This window comes from Sylvia atricapilla, chromosome 3 (genome assembly GCF_009819655.1).
Source record: "Sylvia atricapilla isolate bSylAtr1 chromosome 3, bSylAtr1.pri, whole genome shotgun sequence".
In the NCBI taxonomy this organism is placed as follows: Eukaryota; Metazoa; Chordata; class Aves; order Passeriformes; family Sylviidae; genus Sylvia; species Sylvia atricapilla.
The window spans coordinates 58,389,190-58,414,648 of NC_089142.1; the positions used below are offsets into that span (position 1 = coordinate 58,389,190).

The window sequence follows — 25,459 nt, forward strand, 5'->3', positions numbered from 1 at the left end:
CTGAGACAGTGTTTTGGAAATTTGCCCTAAAAATGTCAGTAGGAGAATACAATTACATATATTTTAGATATAGCTGAAATATCTAATACTAAAATAATGTCATGCTATCAGAATTAAGCAGTTGCAAGTTTCTTTTGAAAGAGGATGAAAGAAATGAAAGGAAGACACTTACTTCTAAATCTTGCACAAACATTTTGACATCATGAAAGGACACTTCTACAGGGCTTGAAAATTTCTTATTGCTCCCATCAATAAAAGCTGTCAAATGGGCCACACCATCCACATACTCCTTCCTCATTTTGTCCAGTTCATCTGCTCGAGCATACTGAAAAAGAGAAAGTAAAGGGAAAAAAACCCAATAAAAATCCCGAAACAAAACAAAAAACCCCACCCTAAATTAGATACCTAGCAATTAAGTAAAGATTTAATAGAATTATCATGTTTTCAGTGCAATTTTTTGCTGGAAAAATTCCATTCAGTGAAGTACAATATAATGGAAAGTAATCTATATTCATCATCTGCATTATTTTCAATAGTAATGATGCTAAAATGAACAGCATGCATACAGCATGTCAGCCTCTTTTAAGGTCTGGGGAATGCCAGACCCATTTGTTTCTACCCTAGAATCAACAGTTCAATTAATTTCTCACTATCTGCAGTATCAGTTTTGAAAATTCGGCAAAGAGAATAGAACATGAAAAGCCTAGAAAAGCTAAAAGATAAGGGAAATCTTAATAATGGAATGATGGCCAGGAAAAGGGGAAACACATGCCTTAGAAAGTAGAAAGAGCTGTGTGACAGAAATAGTGACAAAGCCTGTGAGAAAAAACCCACATAGCCAGCATATGAAAGAAGCTGCATAAGTAGAGGAAGAGACATTTACATCAGTGAATCACCCTAAATAACATCAGCAAGTAAAGCTTGAGAACATTCTTGTCAACAGTCTGGAAAAGTTACAATAAAAGAGAGACAATAATTTTTTGCTTTTCCTTTTAACTTGACTGCATAGGAGATAACCATGCGAGTAAAGGAAACAGATTCAGTACCTTCAAACAGGCAACTGTTATTTAAAATCACTGAAAGGGGACAATATTGATAAATGTGCATTGACAAGAACAGAGATATTTTTCTTACATGTTTATGAGGTGTGAAATAGTTCAGTGTAATTAAAATCACATCTTCTCTTTGATTTTTAAAGAGCAAATATAGAAATAACAGTTCTTTTTGTATCAGCTGAATCTCTTACATGAGGTAAAGGGTATGTTTATTCATTTACTATCAGAGCCTGCTTGTAGGCAAGATAGAAGTAAACGCTGACCAAAATGGGGGAAAAAATTAGTTAATTAAATTAATTATTGTCCCTGGTTATGGCTGCAGTACTGGAAAGAGCTTTCATCAAAAAGTAGTGAAAATAATAATTTGCACAATTTTTGCTGTTTAGCTTTACAGAGCTTTTACAGTAGCAATAGGTCAGTCATTTTCATCATAGAACAGTAGAGTTATGCATAAATAACATTCACTGTATCAAGACAGGTGACTATGATGAAAAACTGCAGCTTATTCTTGTTGAAAATGTCCCCTCACCTGCCCCAAAATAGCTGTATAACAATGGTAAATAAAGGAAGATTACCAATACAATAAATTACTGTCAGGGAGTCACTTTTTTTAATACTGATGAACAGTTAGGCACTTTAGAAAATTGTCCTATAGTCCTACTAACAGGGTAACCTGTCTTGCTTGCATGGACATGACAAAGTAAATATTTAAAAGTAACAAGGGCAAAATCACTTACCTGCTTAACTTGCATAAACAGTTCTCTCCATCTTCCATTTAGCAACAAAAGCTGCTGTTTAAGATCTCTGGAAATGGTCTCATCACATGTTTCAATCAGAAAATTACCAGCATCATTCATGGCTGTGTGCTGCTGGATCCAATGAGGTAAGTGCCGGAAGAAATCCTGAAGAAGAAAATAAAAACACAATTCCAAAACCGTTTCAATTAGTCATTATCTTAAATTACAAAACTAAAATTTAATCACTCGCTCATGACTTGATAAAGATGCATTGAACAATTATCCTCTGAAGCTCTTCACATCAAATATGCCATAATAGAATTTTAGTGTCTGTGAATATAACCTGTGGAATTAAAAATTACTGCCAGTTTACTTACAGCTTTATTTTACTCTTGTGAGTGGCTTCAGTTAACTAATGAAACCCCACCTTGAGATAAAGCTCTGTAACTGAAAATGCTGTCAGAGCTCATGTATTTTCTGTGTTATCCTTAAACAGTGTGTGGGCTGATAGTAACCCGGGCCGTATACAGGCTGTGGAGAGGTCTTTCCCTTGCTGAAACCACATGCAGGTTTCCAAGGTCTAGCCTCTCAGAAGACCTGTGAAGACTGATATTTTTATCACTGCTTCCTCATATCTCAGAGCAGGTGAGCATAGAGGGAAAGAGATGGTTGTCAGTGATTTTGTCCCCCATCACTGAGACAGCCTGACAGACTGTTTGCATCTTGTAGGCAGGTACACACACATACACTAGTAGAGAAGACAAAGACCAATTCCCTCCATTCCTTTTCTCTCTTGCAGACAATGGGCAATTATTCCTAAGGAAGGTGTCCTGGGGCTCTATGTATCTACCTATACCAGTATGAAAAAACAGGACTTAATCACTGTCTCATGATTGTCCACATCTTTTCTGACATGGTTTTGGCTTGTCCCTGCTGCCCTTCTCCCTAACAACACACAATTCAATGAATGGCGAAGTCTGTTCCAAACTGTGGTCTTTGCCTAGGATAGAATATAGAGGCTTTAAGTAATATAGGTAAAGTTTGCAAATGAGCAATTTTTATCACTTTACATATATCTTTATGGGTTTACAGAAAAAAATTTTTGAAATGCTTAAAAATGTTTTTCGCCATATTCCAAACAACAGTTATCATCTTTCCCCTGGTATTCCAGATGGTTTTTGTTCATGGCTGTAAGACTGTTAATTACAAACCTCTATAATAATTGATTTTGGGTTTTAATAACCAAATATTAAAACTGCTAAATCAGACCTAACCTTGGAATTATCTAAGTGAATATTATTGATGTGGAGAGCTAAATTCAACATTAAAAACAGAAGGAACTTTTAAAATATGTATCTCAGCCTACAGGCGGATTATGCTACCACTCAGTAACCTTTAACAGGTTTGAGCCAATGTATCTAAGAAAAAATTAGCATTTTGGGAAGAATAAAGCTTCATTATTCATTATAAACCCAAGTGTATTCATTATAAACCCAAGGTTTTCAACAAGATTTCTTGAAATTTCTTAAATCGTAATCAGAATGAAAAGAATTCCTTGTTAGATTTATGTTAGAAATCAAAAGTAATTATATACTGTATGGGTATGTTCAAATTTCTGCTTTGAAAATCTTTGAAGATAAAGTTATACATCTAAACAGAAAAGTAAATGTTGTGATTTCGTTCATATACATGGATTTAAGAATATTTAATTTTAATCATTGTCTAGTTACTTATATCAATCATAAACCAGTATCACCCTGATCAGCAGAAGTCATCCTTCCTGCCCAGTAATAATTGTGAATTCTATATAATGCCAGACTGGCTTTTTTCACTGGTTTATTTTTATTTAAAAAGTGTATATTATTAGTTTACATCAGTTTGAACTAAGAAACTTTAAAACAAAATCCGTTTTCTTGTGTAACATAAAATGCTCATTCCTAACCTGATGTCAGTTTGCTATCTTACAACCTATGAGAACACTACTTTAGTTTTAAGAACTGTAGAGCTGCTACATTGGGATCAGGTGCAAATTCAGCACCTATTAAATGCCAATCCAGGTTATTACTGAAGGTTTACAAACTTAAATATTAGTGCTTCAGTACTCTAACATTACAACAGAAAAAAACACCCCAGAACTATATAACTGCAGGTCCCCAAAACCAATTGTCTAAAAGATTTCTGAAATACCAGGGAAATGTATTAATTAATCAACCATCAAATATAACAACACATACTAATAATACTGCTCTTTGAAGGTAATGAGTACTGAAATCTGTCATCTAGAAAAATCAGTGTAAGTGTCTTTATAGGTAGTCCATGATTACTCACTTTGGTGCTAAAAGCTGTATTTGCCTTTGAATGAATCATGCAACATTCCTATCTCTGAGCAATACTGTTGCCCTATATTCATGTCAAAGATGCCTCTAGCTGTGGTCCCACAGATGAAGCTTTTTCCACTGTGGATATATGTATTTGCCTCTAGATGCTATACAAGCAAACTTAGAAACTCCTGTGATCAATGAAGACAGGATGTCAAAGTCTGAGCAAAACCTAAGCAAATGCAAAAAGATATCCAATGTTTCACAATATACAAAACAGCCACATGCATATGCTACTAGTGCATACCTTTTTGGAATGTTCAGGCTGATTCAACATTTTTTCAGCATCTTCAAGCCAAGCTTGTAGACCTGCCACAGTGCTGCTGTATCTGTCCCAATTAGCAATAACTTCTTCCAGCATGCTTCTTACACTTCTCACCTCTACTGAGAGGTTCCTCCACTGAGCTGTGGTATCACTCATGAATTTCATTACATTCTCAACTTCTTCCACTGAGATACAGGAAAGACCTTGATTATTTTGTTTCATTACCATTTCTGTAAAGATTAACTTTATATCATGCTTGTTCACTCTCATCAGGGAATTATATTTTACTGTAACCTCTATTTCAGTAGGCTGTTATATACGAATGTTCAGTTCACAGCCCAATTTTAGCACAAGATCACGACTGAGAAATTAAACGTGTGAATTAAAGACTTAGGGAAGTACGTAAAATGAATGCTAAATTAAAACAGTCACACTGCATATTGTGTGTGGTGTTCATTTTAAATCTGCAATAAAAGAAATCAAGAGACAGGCTTGACTTAAAAAAGGCAGAAAATAAGAGTTGTATAATATAAAACCACATATTATGTCTACACTGAAAAGTATGGAATGAAATTCTGATCTTCCTGCCATTGACTTTGAAACCACAGTGCTGCTAAATTTTGCCATTTAACTTTTAACACTTTCCACATGGCAAGAAAGGAAAAAATGAGTCCTCCTTCCAGAGGAAAACTAACTGAGAGAAGAAAAAAGGCCAAGCAAATGCCAAGACTTCATAAAATATGCAGAATATACTTGTTTTAAAGAGTTTTTAGCTAATTTGAACTGCTAACTGAATTCATATATGTTAGTACTTGTTCTTTACAAAAGAATTTGTTACTGGATTTTATTAATAACATTGAATAAATCTGTGACTTTTGTTCTTTGTAAGAATACCTTGGAAAAATGTTTGCTTTTCTAAAATTTGGGTGTCACTATCAATTTAAAGTTCACAACAAATAAAGATATTTGTTATGCCCCCTTAGCAGCAGCTGAAACAATCCTCCACAGACATTATTGTGCTGCAGATTAAAGTGATCTCATGTCTGTAATTATCTAGGTCAAATATTGCCCTCAAATTCTCACTGAACTCAGCAATATTCAAGAATGACAGAAGAAAGTTGTTGAATCAGCTATATGTTTTTTCTCATGTATATCCATACTGCAGCTACCATTTGAGTTCCTCTTCCAGGTTTTCAAAGTTAATGAAGAACCTCCAATAAACTAAGGGATGCTTTTGCAACTACAATACTGGGACCAACTCCCAGTTGTCTTTTTTCTTTTAAATTAAGCCAAGTCAGGGAGCATTTCCAGGCACTAGAACATGATTTTCTTTAATCCTAATTTGGTTTCTGTCACAATTTTTTACCCCAAATTAACAACACTGAATCCAAGAGTTAGCATGGACAATGGGCTTTTCCCTGAAGGCAGTCTGAATATGACCACTCTCCTCTCCTCTGGAGATTCAGAAGCAGCAGGCTGCTCTAGACCAGGTGCCCACAATGCCTGTGACAAAAAAATATAGAAATTTACCTGAGCCATTTGCTTTGGCATACATTTCAGCTGCTCGTTTCAAGATCTGGTAGGTAACTTCATACTGCTCAAAGAACTTGCTATTTTCAATAACAGACTGAAAAGAAAAAAAAATTAACACATAAAATACAGATGGGTATTAGGATTAGCAATAATTTCTGTGAAATTACATCAGAATACTGATGACAACATTTAACTTCATGAACTCCATTCATCTTTTCACCATTATAAATTAATATTTTAATATCATAATTATAAAATAGCATACAAATTTCACCTTTTCAGTTTAATGGTACAGCAGAGTATATCATAACAAATACAGATTTATTTACTTTCCAAATGGAAGGGTTATTTGAAGTTTACATATTTGCTGTCTTGCTGGAAATGACCAGCATATGATATGTGCAGAAACTTGAGTAAGTAACAAGTTATTTAATGAAAACCAGTTTACACTCAAATCTAAGTGGAATAATTTTAATAAAAGAGAAAATTTCCTTCATCTATGTCACTACAAAAATCAAATCCAATTGTTTCTGTAATAAGCCTTTGCAGAAAGACAGGTTACACTTTAATACATGAAAACCATTTGCTTTATTCTTCAGATTTTCTTTACCTCTTTGCAACTGGCAAAAAAGTAAGATCATGAAAACTCTGCACAAAGAGATGCTGTTTTTCCAAAGTATGACACAGTGCTGTTCCTTTGTGAGTGATGGTTTAGCTCTGTGAAGTGTTATAGTGCGATGAATAAATTATCTGGAAATATTTTGGTAAAAAGTTATGCTTCTGACATTTATCCCTTATGGCAAATGAAACTGACCTTTTTTTACTTGTCTTTCAGAAATGTTGTTTACTTTAAGTGCAATACAGAATTACAGCTCTACATTAAGAAAGCACATTATATCTTGCATTACCAGTGTTAAAACAGGAAAAGAAAGGTAGTATTTGGAATGGATCTGTAATTTATGCTACTTCTTGTCCATCCTCACCTACAGATTACAAAACTAAGGAATGCACACCCCACATATGTCTATACAAACTTTGGAATGCCAGAATAGACAAAATCAGACGAGTGTGATTTTGATTAAACCAGGTTTCTACTGAAATCCAACATATTTTGAACAGGAGAACGAGATCTTGTGTGTTCATTGACACATATTATATAACGTGAAAAAAGCACTTTAAAATAATTCTGCCAGTATACATCTGAACACATTCTATTTAAAACCTCTTATGGTTGCTATGTCAGGTTACAACAGTTATCTAGTATGTAATTTAGAACTGTGTTTATAACCAAGGAAACTAGAAGTCAAGAATAATCAGAATTTTGCTCTGTTCTCCTGTTGAAACAAAATCTGCTATGTATGAAGATCTACAGGCTTTATCATGAATTCTGTGACAGACTCATGAGTTTCAGTTTCTCCAAACCCATGCAAACATTTTAACCTGGAATAACACTTCCAACACATCACATAAAAGAGCCAAAAATATTTACATAACACTGACATCAAGAGCTATCTGAAACATTTTCAAAAATTAAATAAAGACATTCTACTGATTAATATTGTCTACCATCTGACAAGACCACTTGAAGAAAATAAACAGCTTTCCTAAACCAGTATAGCATATGATGCTAAAAAAGTGCTAACACAGCGGTGCTAAAACACAGTTCCATAGGTTAAAATCCATGGATAATTGTACCTAGTATCTCCATTACAGTGGAATTTGGTACAGTATATTATTCAGGTTGATGGTGCACAATCTGTGCTGACCTTTACATCTGGTGTATGCCAGATGGGTGAAAAAATGATAAAATTAAGTAAAAAACACCACTTTTATTTTTAAGTCACCATACATAAATATTTTCCAGGCATATGTTCTATCCAGATCCTAATTACGCATGTTCCTAGAATGCTGACATTCCCCAGTCTGTTTTGGCAGACAAACAGACTTACATTTTTATCTCCTGCTAATGTAGTCACTCTGACTATAAGGTATTGACTACAGCTTCCCTACGTAAGACTCCTAATATACTGGAAGAGTAACACTCATCTCTCAGTCCTAGAAAACTGGTCTCAGGTAACACAAAGCAAATAAATTCTCTTTCCATCACACCTTGAAGGAGCCAGAAGTCAAGGCCATCAAGAATGAAAATGAGATCTGTTAATCTTCCTGTTCTGATTTCCTCATTTTGATGTTATACAGTTTCAAAAATAATGCAAGGAAGCATCTACCTTCCCTAAAGATCACCCCAGCATCAGTGGTCTGAATTACAAGAACAACTGAGGCATTTGGAAATTAATATACAAGTTAACGACTTCATGTTCATTTTAAAGGAAAAAAAATATAAAGTCACCAAAAAAAAAACCAAAACCACCACCAAAAAAACCCAAACAAAAAACCAACAAACAAACAAACAAAAAAAAACCCAAAAAAACCCACCCCAAAATTCAAGCTATCCACTTTTTTATTATTTCCCTTCTCACCTTTTATTAGGTTTTTTTTACAGTCTTAGAGAGTAAAAAAATGGACTACACTCCTAGTTATTGCACATCACTCCAGCAAACTAAGTTAATTCAAGTAATTATCTAATTTTAGAAAGCTTGTCTGCAAAAGAAGGTTTACTGAATTTTTGTGTGTCCCTAACTGTTGAAGTTTAAACACAGAAATTCTCACTTTGAAGAGTGAGAATTTCACCCAAATTTCACTGATTTTGAAATTTTCTTTTCAAAGTAGTGGAGACATCAATAGTTTTCTCCGCTCATTGACCTGGCTCTGAATGGCTCTGTAGCTGTATTAATTCTTTTCAGACTTAATTTTTGCGTGTAATTTTCCCCATATGGATTAGATAGAAGGGAATAAATATTTAGACCGGTTCTGCTTTTGAATGAATCCCTTCATGCCCTAATGTAGAAGTGCTGCAGTACTATCATTCTACCTACACTTGGCACTGCACGTGTGAATTTAAATGGATACAGCAGCACAACACTGAAAAATAATTTATCAATGAACACTTGTAAGTCAATAGTTTCTGTTCCTTGTCATGGCATTTGGCTGATGCAGAGCTGGAGCAAACTCTTTCCAGAATGGAAATAAAGGAAAGGTTTTAATATACTAATGCTGAGTAGGAAAAGAAAAACCATTCCTTAAAAGAAGAAAATTACTCCCCTATAGGTATAGTATATTAAGCAAGTATATGGATGTAAAGTAACATTCTTTTTTATTAGTCTTTTGGAAGGCTGTAAAAAATACTGTGTGGGAATGCATGCCAAAAACCTCCTCTGTCTTTAACTCTTGAACTGTGAATAGTCACTATAAAGTGCTCCTATCCAGGTGTAAAAGAAGACGAAATTAACTTCTTTGGAATTGCTGTACCAAGTAAGCAAAAATCTAGTATTTGGAACCTCCAGACACGCTTCCTAAATTAATCACTGGGCAGCAGCTGGAATGTTGTTCCTCTTTTTCAAAAAATGATGCAAAGAGAATAATTTATACATCTAGCCCTTCGTGTAGCCCTCTGTGCCTCCCATGGGGAGGACAGATTCACCTCTGAAGATATATTCCATAGGAATATATCTTCAGAGTTATAAAGTTGATGACTGAAAAATCTGATATCTTTTTCTGTTCTTTTATACAATTCTAGCAAACTCAAATGTGAATACTTAAAAAATAGTTATAAAAAAGAAGATAACCACAACTTACAATATAATTTTGAAGAAGCAGTTCCACGGACTCTCGCCTTCCGTATTTGATAATCCATGATTTTAACTTTGATTCTGCAAAGACTAAGAGTGACAGTAGACGGTACTTCAGTTCCAGAAACTCCATCTTCAACAGATGGAGCTCAGATGAAGAGACAACAAAATTAAACCTATAAAATGAATCACAGTATAGTAAAATACAGCAATATTCATTTTTGCAGGAGAGACTGAAAGCTTTAGTTACAGTTTGGATATTTTTCTGATCTTTCACCTCATTCAGGGTCTGCAAACATTTAATTATGTGTGATGATATTCTGATGACTGCTCTGGAGCAACAAATTGATTACATTTCTTTTTAATAATAGCATCAGTTCACTTCTGTTGCTAAGTTTTGCAAAGTCATTTTTCATATTTTTCACATGCATCCTGGCTGTTATATAACATTTCCTCCAGGGACAAGTAATAACAGGATCAATGCAAAAAAAGTATTCCCATCAAAATCTATTGCTTATTTTGATCCTTATCAATCTCAAGAGCATCAGGTTTGTCAGTATATTTTTATGTATATTCTAGGAGGTTTTTCCATCCATCTCAGTTTGCCACTGAGAAATGTAACTAGACAGTGATCTTTACATGAACAGATAAAAAAGCAATCAGGCTCCCCTTCATGCACAGCAGCTTTTTATTTCAGATTGAAAGCCTTACCTGTCTGCCATATCCTCTAACTGGTCATGTGGAACAGGCACGCCATTAACAGACCTGGTCCTGTGGATCTCATGGAACGCCTTTTTGTGACCATCTATGTTTTTCAGCAGATCCTGATTGGATTTTAAGAAAGAGAGAGATTTTGAGAGAGTGGAGGGAGGGGAGGGAAGGAGGGAGAGAAAAGGCTCACAGTAGGCTATCTAACTAATAAGCACAATTTTAAGCCGGCTCTGATGACTCAATATAGTTAACTATTTGATCATGCTCTCACATTTCCATGCAATACCACATAAGCATTTACATCAACTTCAACAATTACACAGGGAACCCCCTTATGTGAAGCTCTGTTACAGCTATGCTGAACAATTATGGAAGATTTTAAAACAGGATACACTGTAAAAGGTTTAACAAACCAAGAACCCTTAACTGTATTAAATAATCTCTGACATGCAGCCTGCCAATATGCTAACATCCCAAAAGCATAATCCTCCTAAATTTATTATAACAGATACTAACCTTTGCTAAGTATAGACTGAAATTTTAAGCAACTAATCCACTCTACTATATATAGGCAGAAGATCTATAGCTCCTTCTCTAAGCACATATTCCATATTTAGTGAACTTTTCACTCTCTCACCATCAAAAGACTTCAGGCTCGCTGTGTCAGTACGGCACGAACGACTGCGGAATGTGGTACCCGACCTGTATTCCTGCGATCTGAACCGTACCAGAGAAACCCCTACAGCAGAGCACACTTCAACTGTAACTAAGCAACACCACTTCAAACGGCTTCCTGGAGATTACATATTAAAATGAATGACTGGCAGCAGTCTTTGAAGAGATACTGTTAGCAGTAACACGTCAAGTCCCCAGAGAGCGGCTGAGAGAGCAGAGAATGGTGGGCTTTTTTCACTGCAGACAGACAGCTGCCAGCACAGGGTGCTCAGAAGGCTGCTAGCAATGAGGATCGTGCAAAGGTTCCCCCTCTCTCACCCCTGGGAACAAAATGCAGGTTTCTGTACAGATCCTACATATGTATTTTTTCCTACGTGCCAAGGAAGGGCTTTTCCCCAGCCAAAACCAGTGTTTGCACAGAAGGAATCAGTGATAATTCCCTGGCTCAGCTCACCAAATGGCCCCACTGTCCTCATCAACCTGCCTGGGTTTTCTTTGTTTTCTGCTTCAGCCAACACCTTGCTGTGAAAATAAATGAGCTAGGCTCTCTCAGATGCAGGTGATGTGCTGATTTTACCACAGTGAAAACTCCTGTGACTGATATAGTCTCACATAAAGGAAAGATTTGGAACAAGTATCTCAACTGCATTTGAGACCTTGCCATAGAAAAAGGGATGCCCCTAACATGCACTGGTGAGCCAAAACAAATCAAGCAGTTTCATCCAGCATCAACAGGAAGCTCATGAAAACTTATGTACAGAATTCTCATAAAACGAAATCCTGCTCTGGGAAATGACCCTCAACAAGCATAGACATTGCCCTTGATTCCTGGATCTTGGTAGCAGTATCAACTGAAATAAACACAGGTACTTGCCTGATTGAAAGAGGTTTGTCCAAATAAGCTGGTACATTTTGTACTAAATTCAAAATGGCCATAAGCTATAAAGTTAACTAAAAACCCCCATTTGTCAGATGAGACAAAGATAAAAAGGAGGCAATGATGTCATCTGAACAAATCCATAACAAACTAAAAAGGACTGAAAAAAATACACTAATGCATTTCTGGTACTATCCAGTAGCACATTAGGATTCATAAATTCAAATCTGAGCAACAAAACAAACTCCAGGAACAGATATAATTATATATGCTTCTCTTGAAGCATTTTCTATCCCACTCCCATGGGAAAACTCCCCTGGCACAGATTAACCTAAATCAAAGTTTATTTGTTGGCATGGAAATCCCTCACTACAGTATTTCTGATGCAAATAAAGAACAGTTTAGGCACACTCTTTTGTACTTCTTATGAATGTATCAAAAGGAGGTCTACAGTGTTCACATTCTAAGAACAAAAGAGTGTTTGACATGTTGTCAATTTTTTTGTAAAAACAAACATCAAATCCTATAAATCCTGAAACATTTGATGCTACCTAGAAAGTTAATTGAATTTAGCATTACAAGAGACAAAACCCTGAAAAAAAATCCATATCTTCCTTACAGATTTTAATATAGGTTTTTTAAAAAATTTAATTAGTTACCACTAAAGTTAGAAGAGGTACAACTGTTCCAATAACAAGTAATCAGTGTTAATCAAGTGACCATGAAACTTCTCAGCTTTTAATTACATAACCTTGCTTTCTGATGAAAAAACCCTACCCATATCCTACACACAAAAAATAACAAATTTACAAAAGTTTTAAAGTAGTAGTAATAGAGGAGAAAAAAAAGCAATATAAAACAGTACAGCCTCAAGTACTGCCTTTCTATACACCATCTTTTCTCTTTCATTTGCTGGTTCAGTTTCTTTTATCATCTCACCAGCATATTTTTTCACCAATACATTTTTCTCACACATGTTATGCAAATCCACAGAAACCCCCTCATCATTTTGGTTTTAAATGAGAACTTGGACTCAGCAAAGGATAACGGTACAATTATTTAAATTCATCTGGAAAAGTTTCCTGTTTACCACAGCATGGTATCTGCCATCACAGATGGCTATCATGCTATCTGTCATCACAAAAGTATCAAAATTCACTTAATTCTCATTGTCTTCCCCACATGGATTTCACCTGCACTATCAGCACAGTTATTCCTTTACTCTCTTTTATTTCCCTTTATGCTTTTTCTCCCTTTTTCCTGTTTCACCCAATTCGTTCATACTGGTTGAACAACACACCCAATATTATGAAGTCCCTACAGAATTTTGTCATTGAAATTAAAATATTAGTACTTGATATGCTTCAGACAGAAGAAGCAAAACCATTTGAAAGCAATTCTGGATATTGGTTGTAAGATAGACAGATATCACAGTGCAAGTCACCATGATGAGACACCAAGCTTTAGCCACCAATAGGACAACACAACCCACAGAAAGTAGAAATAATTATCTTTGTAGAGTTTGGATCATTTAAAGCTGTGAAAGCAATGGAAGGTAATGCACAGAATGAATCTATCTCAATCTACCTTATGTTGCTCAAGCTTCCTGTGTATTGTGTTTGCTGTTTCCTCATGAGCTTGCTGAATAGCTACTTCTTCCCTCAGGGCAGCCTCTGCCCTGTACAGCCAAGCACCTATAGTACCCAAAGGTGCAGGAAGGGATTTATCAAGGTGTATGTGCCAATCAAGCATCTAGGAAATAAAAGTAAAAGGAATGAAATTTTTCCATTGTTAAATAATACAAACAAGTACATTGATAAAAATCAGACTTTACACTGTAAAATCAACCCCCCATATAACAGAGTATAATTGAGACGTAAATCTAGGTATATTATTCTACATGAGTTTGGAAATCACAGCATTCTCACAGGCAAGACAATCTCTATAAGAATTTGTTGATTTTTGTATTTCCCTTTCTGAATGGTAGTTGAGTTACAGAATGATCACAAATAAACTGGAACAACTGAGAATTAAAATATCTGGGATTTCATCAGTTAATAGGCACAGTAAGGGATACAAGACCTTTTGCCAATGTTATTTAATTTACGCTCCTGTGTAAAATCTTTATAACTCTATTTTGTACATAATTTTTATATGTAAGGTTCATATCAGTCTCAAAAGACTGTGGAGGGAAGAATATAGCAGTTAAACACTGTGTCTTATTGGCAATGCTAGTTATGGAAGTGAAAACATGAAAATTATGTGAAAACTCCAGAATAATTTTAAACAGAACCCCTGTTAAATACATGGCATGCATATATATATATGTGTGTGTGTGTATGTGTATGTGCAGTGTGCATATATATATATAATATTTTAAAATAAATTTTAATTTAAATTTAAGTTTTAATTAATTAATTTATTATTATTAATTAATTTATTTTTAAGTTTTTTACACTAAAAACGCTGTATTAAAATTTTTCAAATAACTGGCAATTTACGTAGGAACATTGGGTTTGGAAGCAGCGTTGTGTATGCTTTTCTTTCTATCAATAATGTCTTGGGCTTGGCTGAGCATTTTTCTTACTACTCTTTCAAGTCAAGAAAAATCTCAAAGTATAGTCCTTTTCTTAAGGTTTATATTCTATCTTTGAGGAATATGATAGTAGATGTAATGATAGTAGAGTAAATATTCTCAAAACAAATGCAATGCAGTGCCAGAAATTTGGTCCACTTTTAGTTTACTAATGCCTAATAAAATCAACAGCAAACACGTGTTTAAATGATTTTAAATTCCATCCTCCATTTAATAAAAAAAAATATAGCACAATGATTTTCAACTTACCCTGGAAGTAACTCTCTCCCATGCTTGCTTCACCACAGCTTGATCAAGTGATAATTTACCATCTTTCCTTACTGATTGGGTTGCAAGTTCAAATTGCTTCCTTTTTACCTCATACTGTACTCTGAAATGCTTAAATGACTGCACAAAGAGAAAATCAAATCAATTTCAGCAGAGAGTGAAGGAGTTAAACTCTTCAACATTTATGGAGTACCATAATGTATGGAAATTTTGTACTGATACGAGTTCTAATCTCTTCCAAAGAGGAATAGCACTTAACTTCTATATTTACTTGTATATTTTTTATTTATATATAGATAGGACTTTTGTATTTCCCTTCAGCTCTCAGAGGTCTGAACCACGTATGAAATGATATAATAATGTATCATCAAATAAAATTGCAATTGTATTTAATGCAACTTGGGACAGACAGTGGTTGCATTTGGATAACAGTCAAGCTTCAGGAGAAAATTAGGCCAAATTTTGTATTTCTGACTTAGACATTAACCTTTGAGAGAGCAGATGAAAACAAAACTCTAAGTCCTGTCCTCTCCACCTGCCACTTCATCCAGCCTTCAGCCATACCTCCTATCTGAGCTAAATCATGCAGGGTCTGGAAGGATGGCACAGACACATGCTCTCTTCTAACTAGGACAGTCCTTCACACCGCTAGGAAAAGCTCTGTGTTAGGCAAACCATCTGTGCACTGTCCTACGTAGCAGAGATGGAGCTGACATTGTAATTCCTCCACTAGTAACAGGCAAAACACTTTGTGCCATTATTTCTTTGAAACAACACAATAGCGACTCTCATATATACGGACTGCACAAAATACTGCAGCACCTATTACACATAATGACAATTTCTTTTTTACCACACATAATTTCCTGCTGCTTACCTGGTATTTCTCTTGTAAGCTTGTTTCCGCCACTTGTGCTCGGGCAATGTCTCTTTCAAATTGTTCTGCCCACACTTTTAGGTCTCTTAGCACCAGTCTGTCTTCCTTCTATGATGTAGTACAGCCACACATTAAAAAAACACCTACTGCAGCCTTTTAGTAGAGTTGTCAGATATAATCCAGAATTTAACATCTCTATAGCAAGTCATTTAGTTGTAGTGAAAGCAAATGTTCCCAATTCTCTTATAATTTACCTTCTTACCTAGTCTAACTGAAAAGAACTTTCTCAGTATGGGAGAAGTCAGCAACTAGACATGAGTCTTATAGGAGTGAAATCATGACAAATGGGGGCATGGTAGTGTCATAGATATTATTAGCAGTTTTCATCCAATGTTAAATTAACACAGAGTTCTTTAAAGATACCTTAGCAACTAATTTTAATCTGCAACAGATTAGCAAGGTCGATTTTCAGTAAACGTTATTTGAGATGACACAGGAGAGAATTTTTTAATCTTTTATCACCTTTTTATTAGCTGGTCTGCTATTGCTGGAAAGAAAAGTTATCATCTGATTGACTTCAGGGTAATCCTTGATATCAAGCTCCAAGATCAGAAGTAAGCAAAATATTTAGAATATTTTGGAATACGAAAAGAAAGGAAAAAAACCCCAAGTTTATTAGATTTCTTTTCCTTCCATGCCATTTTATGGCTTTGAAGAAAAATGTATTTGTTTTACAGTTCACCACTTCAGTCTGTCATAGCACTGCAGCTTTGTAAGGCCGCAAAGTTCTCTGCAGAATTCAGTAACCTGGCAGTGGACAGAAAAACACTCACAGGAAGTCTCAGCTCTGTGAGCATGTTATAAGCAAAGGTTATCAGGAAACAGAAAGCATTCTGCGCACTGCATAAGCAGGCTGGCCAAGTAGGATCTTAGATTTCCACACAATGAACCAGATGTGCTGGCTGTTAATCAGAAGCTACTTTTTGAAACCAAAGAAGCCTTATTACTGTAAAATTTGTCAGAAGCAGAAACCAAACTTGTCTATTAGAGTGAACAAATGAAACATCTCATCATGTAAGCAAACCGCCTAAAAAGAGTCACACTTCAAACAATACATGAGAGAATAAAAATTGGAACATGGGATAAAAAAAGAGTAGTCACTTCCTGCATTTGAGAAACAAGGCACTGTCTTTTAAGGAATGAACCTGACAGGGGAAAGAAGTCAATTTATGGTTCTGTTCTTTGAAAGCTGCCAAAAATATGTAAAATGTAACTTTCCCTTACTAATTTTTGAAATATAAAGCTACTGCTTCATTTTAGCCAAGGAAAGGACAGGTTGCTGAGATAAGAAAGAAATCTTTGATGTATTTCTACTAATTCTTTTACTGAGCCCCTACTCGGAGCAGTGGTAGTTGGTTGGACATAATTTGCACAACAGATTTGCAATTATCACAGTTATCCTGATAGCCAGGTAGCTGCTCTAACGTGCTGTTAGAGCAGCTGTGCTGGAACAAAGTTCTCTGTAGCTCATGCTCCTGTCATCTGACACACACAGGCTGATACCTGAGAAACAGTATGGGGCAGATATAACACTTCCCTGCTACAGCTACTGTAATACTGGGCTTTCCTTGAACACCCATGGTGTCTCAAGAAGCCAAAACTCCAAGCACTTCACAATTCCCAAATCACTGAAACATAGAGAAGGAGAACAAAATTTCTATTCTTCTAGCCTCTGTATGTGAATATAACATCAACATTCTTTGAGAAAACCAGAAAATTCATAACTATCTCCCTATGAGGAAAATCACAGAATCATTTAGGTTAGAAAAGACCCTTAAGATCATCAAATCTAACGATGCAGAATATAAAAAGGGAGCATCTTAACTCATTTAGCCATGAAAAAAAACTTTGGTGTTAAATTTGCTCTATTCTCAAGAAACTATAAATTTAGTGAGACTATTGAGATGTCTATTAGCATTTAGCTGCCAGCTCCATAAGATAAATACTACACTATGCATATTAATGGATTGAAAATCCTAAAAAATCTTATCTGAAAATTTCAGCAATTGTACTGAAAATTTCAGTAAGATATTCTTGAAGTCATGAAGCGAACAAGTGTGCCTCAATGCTCTGTATAATTCACACTATAAAATTCAGCTTCGTAAAATACTGTTTTACATTCCTCACATTCCTTAAAATAAGACTTTGAAGGAGCATCTCTATGCCTGCAATTGTTCATAAAGCAATGTGAGCAAAGCAGGTATTTTGCAAGATTACTTCATTGGTTTAAAACTTTAATAATGGCTAAAACCCATTCTGACCAAGTGTTTTTGAAATAGATTTTCTCAGGATTAACAATACCACTGTGGTACCTGAAGATAACAGGTGCCTGAAGGAACAGCCTCACCTCTCTTAGACCACAAGTGATTTCTATATGCTACCAGTTAAATTAGTCATACTAAATTAACTGGTAGCATATAGCCTTCTGCATTTTGAAAAACTATATATTTAGGCAAATTTTGATCACTTTGGTTAATTGCAAAAGATGTAGGTGCTTAAGCAATCACCTATAAATTACACTGTGCAACAATGCACGATGAATCTTTTACTTATTTATTCATATGTTTTCACAGGTTTCCAGTTCAGTACCTCACTTATCACCTGCAAATTAGATTCTGTGGTCCTTGGTTGATACTAAAGCGCTTTAAATTCTCAATTTAGGTAATCAACAGAAGTGATTCACTTTCTTAGACACCAAAGCACTTGTCATCAACACCCACCAGATTTAATGAGCTATCATTCTTAAAAAAAGACTTTCGTTAGTGCCTAGTATTCTTACTCTTAATAAAAAAATATCAAAAGGAAATTCTAGCAGATATGTAAACTATCTTCTAAAGTCTGCTCGTCTGAAGCAGCATACAGATCAGAAGATAAACCACCAAGAGAAGTTACTTAGAATTAATACAACTATTTGTGCTTTCTCCAGCATGAGGACCATTGATCTCTGTTCCATTTACTTGAATTTATCTAAAATACTGTGGTTCACTCCGAATGCTACTTCCAGGCAGCATTTTAAAATATTTATTTATCCTTACACAATTCCATGAATATGCACAGATTTGTCAAAATGAACAACTGGAGCATTCTGCTAACAAGGAACATAAAAGAAGGTATTTAGAGAGAAGTGTTTATGAGTTCTGATATGATAATGGAGTACATTTTAATTTTGGAATGAAAGTTTTCAGCCCAGACTCAAAATCAAAACGTTATTTTATTAACTGATATGCCAGATTTAGTTTGAATCTTACATAATACAGAATACTGTAGGGTTTTAAGAGCTTAAAATAGAATGGGAATCTTAATTATGGACTGGAAAAGCAGTATTTTGTTTAGTTCTCTAACATGTAATTATAAACAAGGTGAACTGTTCAAATTCTCAGGCACACAATAGAATTTTCAAATATTATCTTTTAAATCCAAAAAACTTTAAGTATGTTTTTGAACAATACGTTGAAACATTTTATTGCATATGTACTGCGAAAATAAAGTCCCTTCAAAAACATTTATGCATAAATTTGACTGTATTAGACTGCTCATTTTGAAAACTCTGGCTTAAATATATATAAGTGTTACTGGAGATATATATATATATATATGCATATATATATGTGTGTGTATATATATATATATATATATATATATGTTACTGAAATTCACTCCCTGACAGCAGTATCACAGACACAGGGGGAATGCTGAGCCAGGCATCACCTTCAGGGATGAACTATTAATGACTATCTGCAGAAGTAGACTAAATCCCTGGAAAAGCTCAGAAAGCTATTTCTGCAGCTGCTGCTCAGGAAACTCCTCTTACACTGGGGAACTCTGCTGGCATAAAAATGTCAGAGATGACAGGATTATCTTCTGTATTACTTGCTCATCAGAACACCAGAAGAGAAAGACTTTACATCAGAAATACTTTGAGGGGGTGAGCTTTAAGTACAGCTAAATTTATACCACGATAAGGAAATTGGCAGAGCTTTTACCACTTCAAATCTCCTCTGGCTTAAGAAGCAATGCACTGGGGATGTAAGGCTAAGGATGTAGAAAGTCCTTGTATGTATTAGGATGTATAAAGGTGCCCAAACTTGGTTGAAGAGCTTGAGAATATAGGAGTAATTCTGCTATCAGCAGAATTCTCTACTTTAATACATCACTAGTTAGATATACGTAATGTGAGATAAAGATGAACCCTTGATCCTAGTCACTTTATAACAGTCTATTTTATATATTTATTTAGCAAAAAAAATCCCAACCAAAAAACCCCAAGAATGTGGAATCTAGGCAATTAATTGAATCAGGTCAAACTATAAAGACTATTGACTGACTGCAGTGACAGCTGCTATTTATTTGAAAATATATTCACTTCTGCAGTTTTCCAGTTCACCTCTGAATGCTCATTTCATATACCCTATGTTAGATTTCTGAACTTCTCTCAGTTAATACTAGAAAATTAGAAGTATCTAGAGGTCTAGGATAGTTACAAAAGTATACTTTAAAAAATATTATAATTTAGATGAAAAAGGAGTAGCCTGTGATGCAATTACAGATAAATACACTCTCTGTCCAACCTGCAAGCCACACACGTCACTTACACAATCATACACTCTACCATCTACTCTATAAACCTAAAGACACACAAAAAATATACATCTAAAATGAGGTGTAGAAACATCAAACTACAATCTATTTATTTCATGTTTATATCTATACTCAAGAAAACCAAAAGCATAGTCTGTGATTTATTATAGGAACGCTGGCTTGCTTTTCTATAATGCTTCGTTAAGTTATTTGCAAAATTAACTGTTAAGCTGTTAGAGTCAGCTCATGTAAGAGAGCAGACCTAGATTCATCACCTTAATCTATTGCTTTACTGGAAAGATAAACTTAAGGCTAGCAAACTAATTTACATTAACCTCCCTCCCCCCCTCAAATCTAAAGTCAAGTAAGTGCAGGATGAAAAAAGATAACAACCATGAAAAGGTCCAATTCAAGCAATTATTCTGAGCATACACCCTTACCTTAAATTTCATAAAAGAAATGACAAAAGTTGGGATTGCTTGAAGTTCCTAGCAATATGAAACAAATGGGGAAACAAGAAGCAAGGGAAAAAAAAAAAAAAAGAAGCAAAATAAAATAAAGCAAAGCAGGCAGAAAGTCCAGAGAGAACAGTAGAACAGTAAGAGCCACACAGGTAGGAATACAAGATGTACTTAGAACTATTATCAAGCTCACGTGTCTGTATTATATCTAGTAAAGTAGTTTTTGTATTAGATGTTATTTCCAGATTGCTAGTCACTACATGATTTATTTTATCTGGAAAAATAATGACTTACCTTGGAGCAGTAACTGTGTTTCTTTGAGATGTGTTGACTACACAGGTTCACACATGTTCATAGCTGGTCCATGCATGAGAAATTAGACCCCTTTTAATTCTGGAAATGCACATGCAAATTGCTGTTCCCTCTGACCACAAATAAGGGATCAGTTTCAATCATTACTCCACTTCTTTCAATGCAAATTCTTTATAAACTGAGCATTGAATCAGGAATTTGTGTGGACAACACATCTTGAGAAAACACAGTGCCAGCTGAGTGAAGGGTGGGGGAAAAGACTTAGAAATCTCCTCCTGGCCTCCCTCTCCCTGCCAAAATTCACCCAGATACAGTCCAGTCTGAAGTAGGATTCTTCTAACTAAATGTAGGCATCTGCAGCTGGGATAGTCCCTTTTAAGTTCTTTAGGCTAGATAGATAAAACCAGTTGCATCTAGCATCTACTCTCCAACTTGTTCTACATAGCATCTACTAGGCTAGATAGATAAAACCAGTTGCATCTAGCATCTACTCTCCAACTTGTTCTACAGCAGGCACTTAACACATGTCAAGTAAAATATAACCTTAAACAAGAAATTAAGATTACTCCAAGAGTTCAGGAGACAAGGGTCTTGCAAGGTTATATCTCCCAGGTACCTGGACTGTGGGATAAATATTTGTTTAGACTATACTTGAGCAGGAAGACAGAGAGGCTAAAAATAGGTGGTTAGACTGGCCACAAAACCAAAAAAGCTTTTTAATCAACTGTCAACAATGTTTTATCTATCATTACCTAAGGGATGGATTAATCTGACTGTTTTATTTCTGTAAAAATGCTCTGCAACACATGCTTCCAGACTGTTTGTTTAGGACATTGTCTTAAGAAAGATGCTGCCATCTGGGAAAGTGACTCTTGCTGACTACAGGTGGAGTGTTGTAAGCTTTTAGATTTTAAAGGTGAGTCCTGTCCTAAGTACCTAAACTAATCAAATAATGTAAAGATGGACATGGATACTCCAGAACAGTTCTTCCTCCGGGAAACAAAGAGCAATGGCATTAAAAAATTTAGTGCAATGTCAAACTCTTACTTTCTTCTAGAAGTCTGGAAGTTACTGTTTTCTGTGGTGTGACATGCAAGGGGTTGGCAGTTCTACCAAAATTTATGTGGATTGCTAGTGGAATACCTTAGTGATATCTAAGAAAAGGAAGTGGTTCTGAGATCAGCACATTAGCATGTCAAATTGATTTGTGTTGTTCTGGTTCCTAGGAATTCACAAATTCTGGATGCAACTCATTATTTGCCCTTTCATAAGTCATGTGCTAGCATCTCTGTGGGTGCAGCCAGAGACAGGCAGAGCCTGGAATGGCTGAATCCTGCCTTCTCCTGCATTGTCTCTGCATAAAGACTGGGGGAAGGTGGTAAGGCTGTTCCTCAAAATCCAATCCCAGCACAGCAAAAGGCCTGGCCAAGGCTGTTGGCAGCAGAAGCTGCCCTGTGTGCCATGGTGTGAGAATGGCAGGACTGCCTCAGCCTGAACAGGCCACAGCACGAGGCTTCAGTGCTCACTCAGTCCTCTTCATTGCTCAGTGGGATGCTGAGACACTGGCACAAGGATGTACTCAGATTAATGTTGCAGGAAGGAAAACGATAAGTTCCAGTGCTCAGGCACTGGAATCAAAGAGCAAAGCCACAGCTACCTTAGCCTCACACAGACATAAGGAAGGAGATTCACTCCTTTGAAAGCTCTTTTCTACCTCTGTAAGGAATACAGAGAAACACTGATAAAAAATCACTTCTTTCTCTCTTGCTGAGGCTGAGCAGATTGTCTCAGCAGTGCTTCCCATGTTTGCCATGAAGAAAGCAAATCAGCACTAGGAAGTGAGTCATGATAACTTGGCATTGCTGAGCAGAGCCATTCCAGTGCAAAGCCAGTGCACTAGAGCATACACAAAACCAATTCCAATGAAAAAACACGATTGAAAACAATTCCTTACAGCAAAGAGTTAAACATCAGTGTGAAACAGAAAGGATCTTCTGCCAAAATTGTAAATGCCTCTCAAGCATAAAAGCCTGAATACTGTACCTAAGCAGTATCTTGGACCATTCTTGATCTTATCCAGAAACCCAGTGTAATAGAAATATAAATGACACATTGCTTCAGGTAACAAATTATTACAATATCATTTGTGTTATGGTTAAAAACCTGTTAAGAAACTTCAGGATCCATAGGTTTGCTACTATCTACAGTAACTGCTAGTGTTATTTTTTGCTCCTTGCTGCTCCTGAAAAGAGGAAAATATCTGCAGGATCACTATATTATTTTCTCCACATACTAAACATTTGCAAGATTTGTTCCCTTATTCTTGGCTAATCTTTCCCACTTTTCTTAGCGTGCTTGCTTGTCACTTGAACTGTTCATCAAAAGAAATGTAGTAAAATAAAGGAAAGCTATAAAATGTATTTATAAAGGACCCCCCCCCCCCTTAATTATAAACTGTTTCTTATGGTTATGCAAGAGAAACTTACATCATTCTCTGGCACATCAGTCACTGTATGATGAGGATCAGGATAGTACTTCAAAAACTGGGCTACATAGGTCATGACAGATTTTTCATCTGGCTTTTCAACATCCACATCTAGGCAAGTATAAAACATGGAAAAATAAATTTTTAGCAGAATGGCATAAAATGCTGTTCAAATGTCTAAACACTATGAATTACCACATGTGGCTCAAGACACAACAAGTAGTTCAAACATTTTCAGCTATGCATTAGGTACCTTCTGGGTCAAGGAGCCTTGGGATTCCTAGTTCTGCTTCTGCAATTGTGAAGGCTTCTTCCAGGTTTTCTCTGTTTGACCTTCCCCTCACTTTCTCCATGTCCACTAAATCTGGGCGGATAGCATGAATAACAGAATGAAATGCAACACCACTCCTCCAGCTTTGTCCAAAATCCTTGATTTCAATTCCAACTTGCCTAAAGAATATGAAAGGGAAAGAAGTTACTAATAACATCAGGACTACATAAAACAGAGGTGGAAAGACATGAATGCTCCACCCAGTGGTTAGCCATCATTAAACCTAAACCACTAGTTCCTGTAATGCCCAGTTAGGTCAACTACAGCTCCATCTATCAGCTGCGTAAATTCATTTCTGCCTATGGAAATACAAGTGGTTTTTTATCATATACATGATGTATTTGTCTCCAGTGGGCTTGCATGTGCCAATAAGCCATGAAGCAATTAGCAATGGAGTGCAGTGCCCAAAGTTCTCCAAATTGTTATATGACACACACAGAGTCTGTGGATGTACACACTTCCATTCACTATTATATTCCTCCCTATGAATCTCACTCCATTAAACTGCTGCAGTTCAATTAGATACATCAGTATTATAAAAACAAAATTAAAAAAAAAAAAAAAAAACAACCAACCTGTGCTAACCTGTTATTTTTTAAGATGATTGCAGGAAGAGTGACATCACTGCTGTTTAGGGGAAACTATAACACACAAAATGTCTCTGTGTTCTTTCTTTTGAAAGCATGAGTGACACTATAATTTCATATACTCAGAACACTTAATATGCCCACTAAAAAATAAACACAAATGATCCAGAAACAGCAATACATAATAGGAAAGTAATCAGGATTGAATCAAACTTCCAAATCCCTGCTTCTTATACCTGTAATTCTGAAAGGTAGAGTGATCCACAGACAGCAAGACCATGTTTAAAGGAGCAAGCAAGCATCCTTGCAGGACACTACGACCCTAAGGCAGTCTTGCCGTTGGGAGGTTCAAGCTGTGATCAGTGAAACACTTTCACTGACTTAAGGAAGTAGCCCTTGCAAGCTACAAAGTGAAGCGGGCCTAGGTGAAGTGTACCACTGTGTATCACTCAGCTTCTTTCAACATACTTTATTGACTTCTCCCAATAAAACTGACAGTTTAATTTATGAATCTATTTTCATTTTGTTTGTTTGCATGTCTGGAAATAGAAGCTGATCACTTTTCATTGCCCATGTCTTACCAAAAACAGTGCAAAGAAGACATTCAAATTAGATTGTACTGCACTATAAATTACTGTGTTCTACCTCCACAGAGGTCTGAATTTTTGCAATTGCATTTCTTTTCTCTGAGGCACCATTCTCCATTTCCCCTCTATATTTTGCACAATTGATGCTTTCAAACAGCACTGATTCTTTAAATCCATGTTATTTTACACCTATGATTTTCTTATTATAGAAGGTATCAAAATACCATAGTATCTTTGATATAATTTATGAGGGGGTTAATGTCTTTTTGAAAGCCGAAACAGCATGGGATAATCTTACAGAATAAAGGAAAAAATTCTTAAGTTAACTAGACATAGCAAGAAATAACTCCAAAAAATTCTGGATTAAGAAGAATGAAGATAAAGGGCAATTTATGTAC

The 25,459-nt window shown here is 35.7% G+C and overlaps 1 protein-coding gene across 1 annotated transcript in view; it reads right to left on the reverse strand.

Moving 5' to 3' along the window:
* The window catches only part of SYNE1 (spectrin repeat containing nuclear envelope protein 1), a 286,213-nt gene that overhangs the window by 201,542 nt on the left and 59,212 nt on the right, over window positions 1-25,459 (reverse strand). The window contains exons 7-17 of the mRNA XM_066315491.1: window positions 23,810-24,006; window positions 23,558-23,667; window positions 15,661-15,768; window positions 14,766-14,903; window positions 13,508-13,672; window positions 10,369-10,481; window positions 9,665-9,833; window positions 5,966-6,062; window positions 4,418-4,620; window positions 1,793-1,957; window positions 173-325 (exon numbers count right to left, since the gene is read on the reverse strand). Coding sequence (XP_066171588.1) covers window positions 173-325; window positions 1,793-1,957; window positions 4,418-4,620; window positions 5,966-6,062; window positions 9,665-9,833; window positions 10,369-10,481; window positions 13,508-13,672; window positions 14,766-14,903; window positions 15,661-15,768; window positions 23,558-23,667; window positions 23,810-24,006 — 1,618 coding nt within the window. The remainder of the gene's footprint in view (window positions 1-172; window positions 326-1,792; window positions 1,958-4,417; window positions 4,621-5,965; window positions 6,063-9,664; window positions 9,834-10,368; window positions 10,482-13,507; window positions 13,673-14,765; window positions 14,904-15,660; window positions 15,769-23,557; window positions 23,668-23,809; window positions 24,007-25,459) is intronic.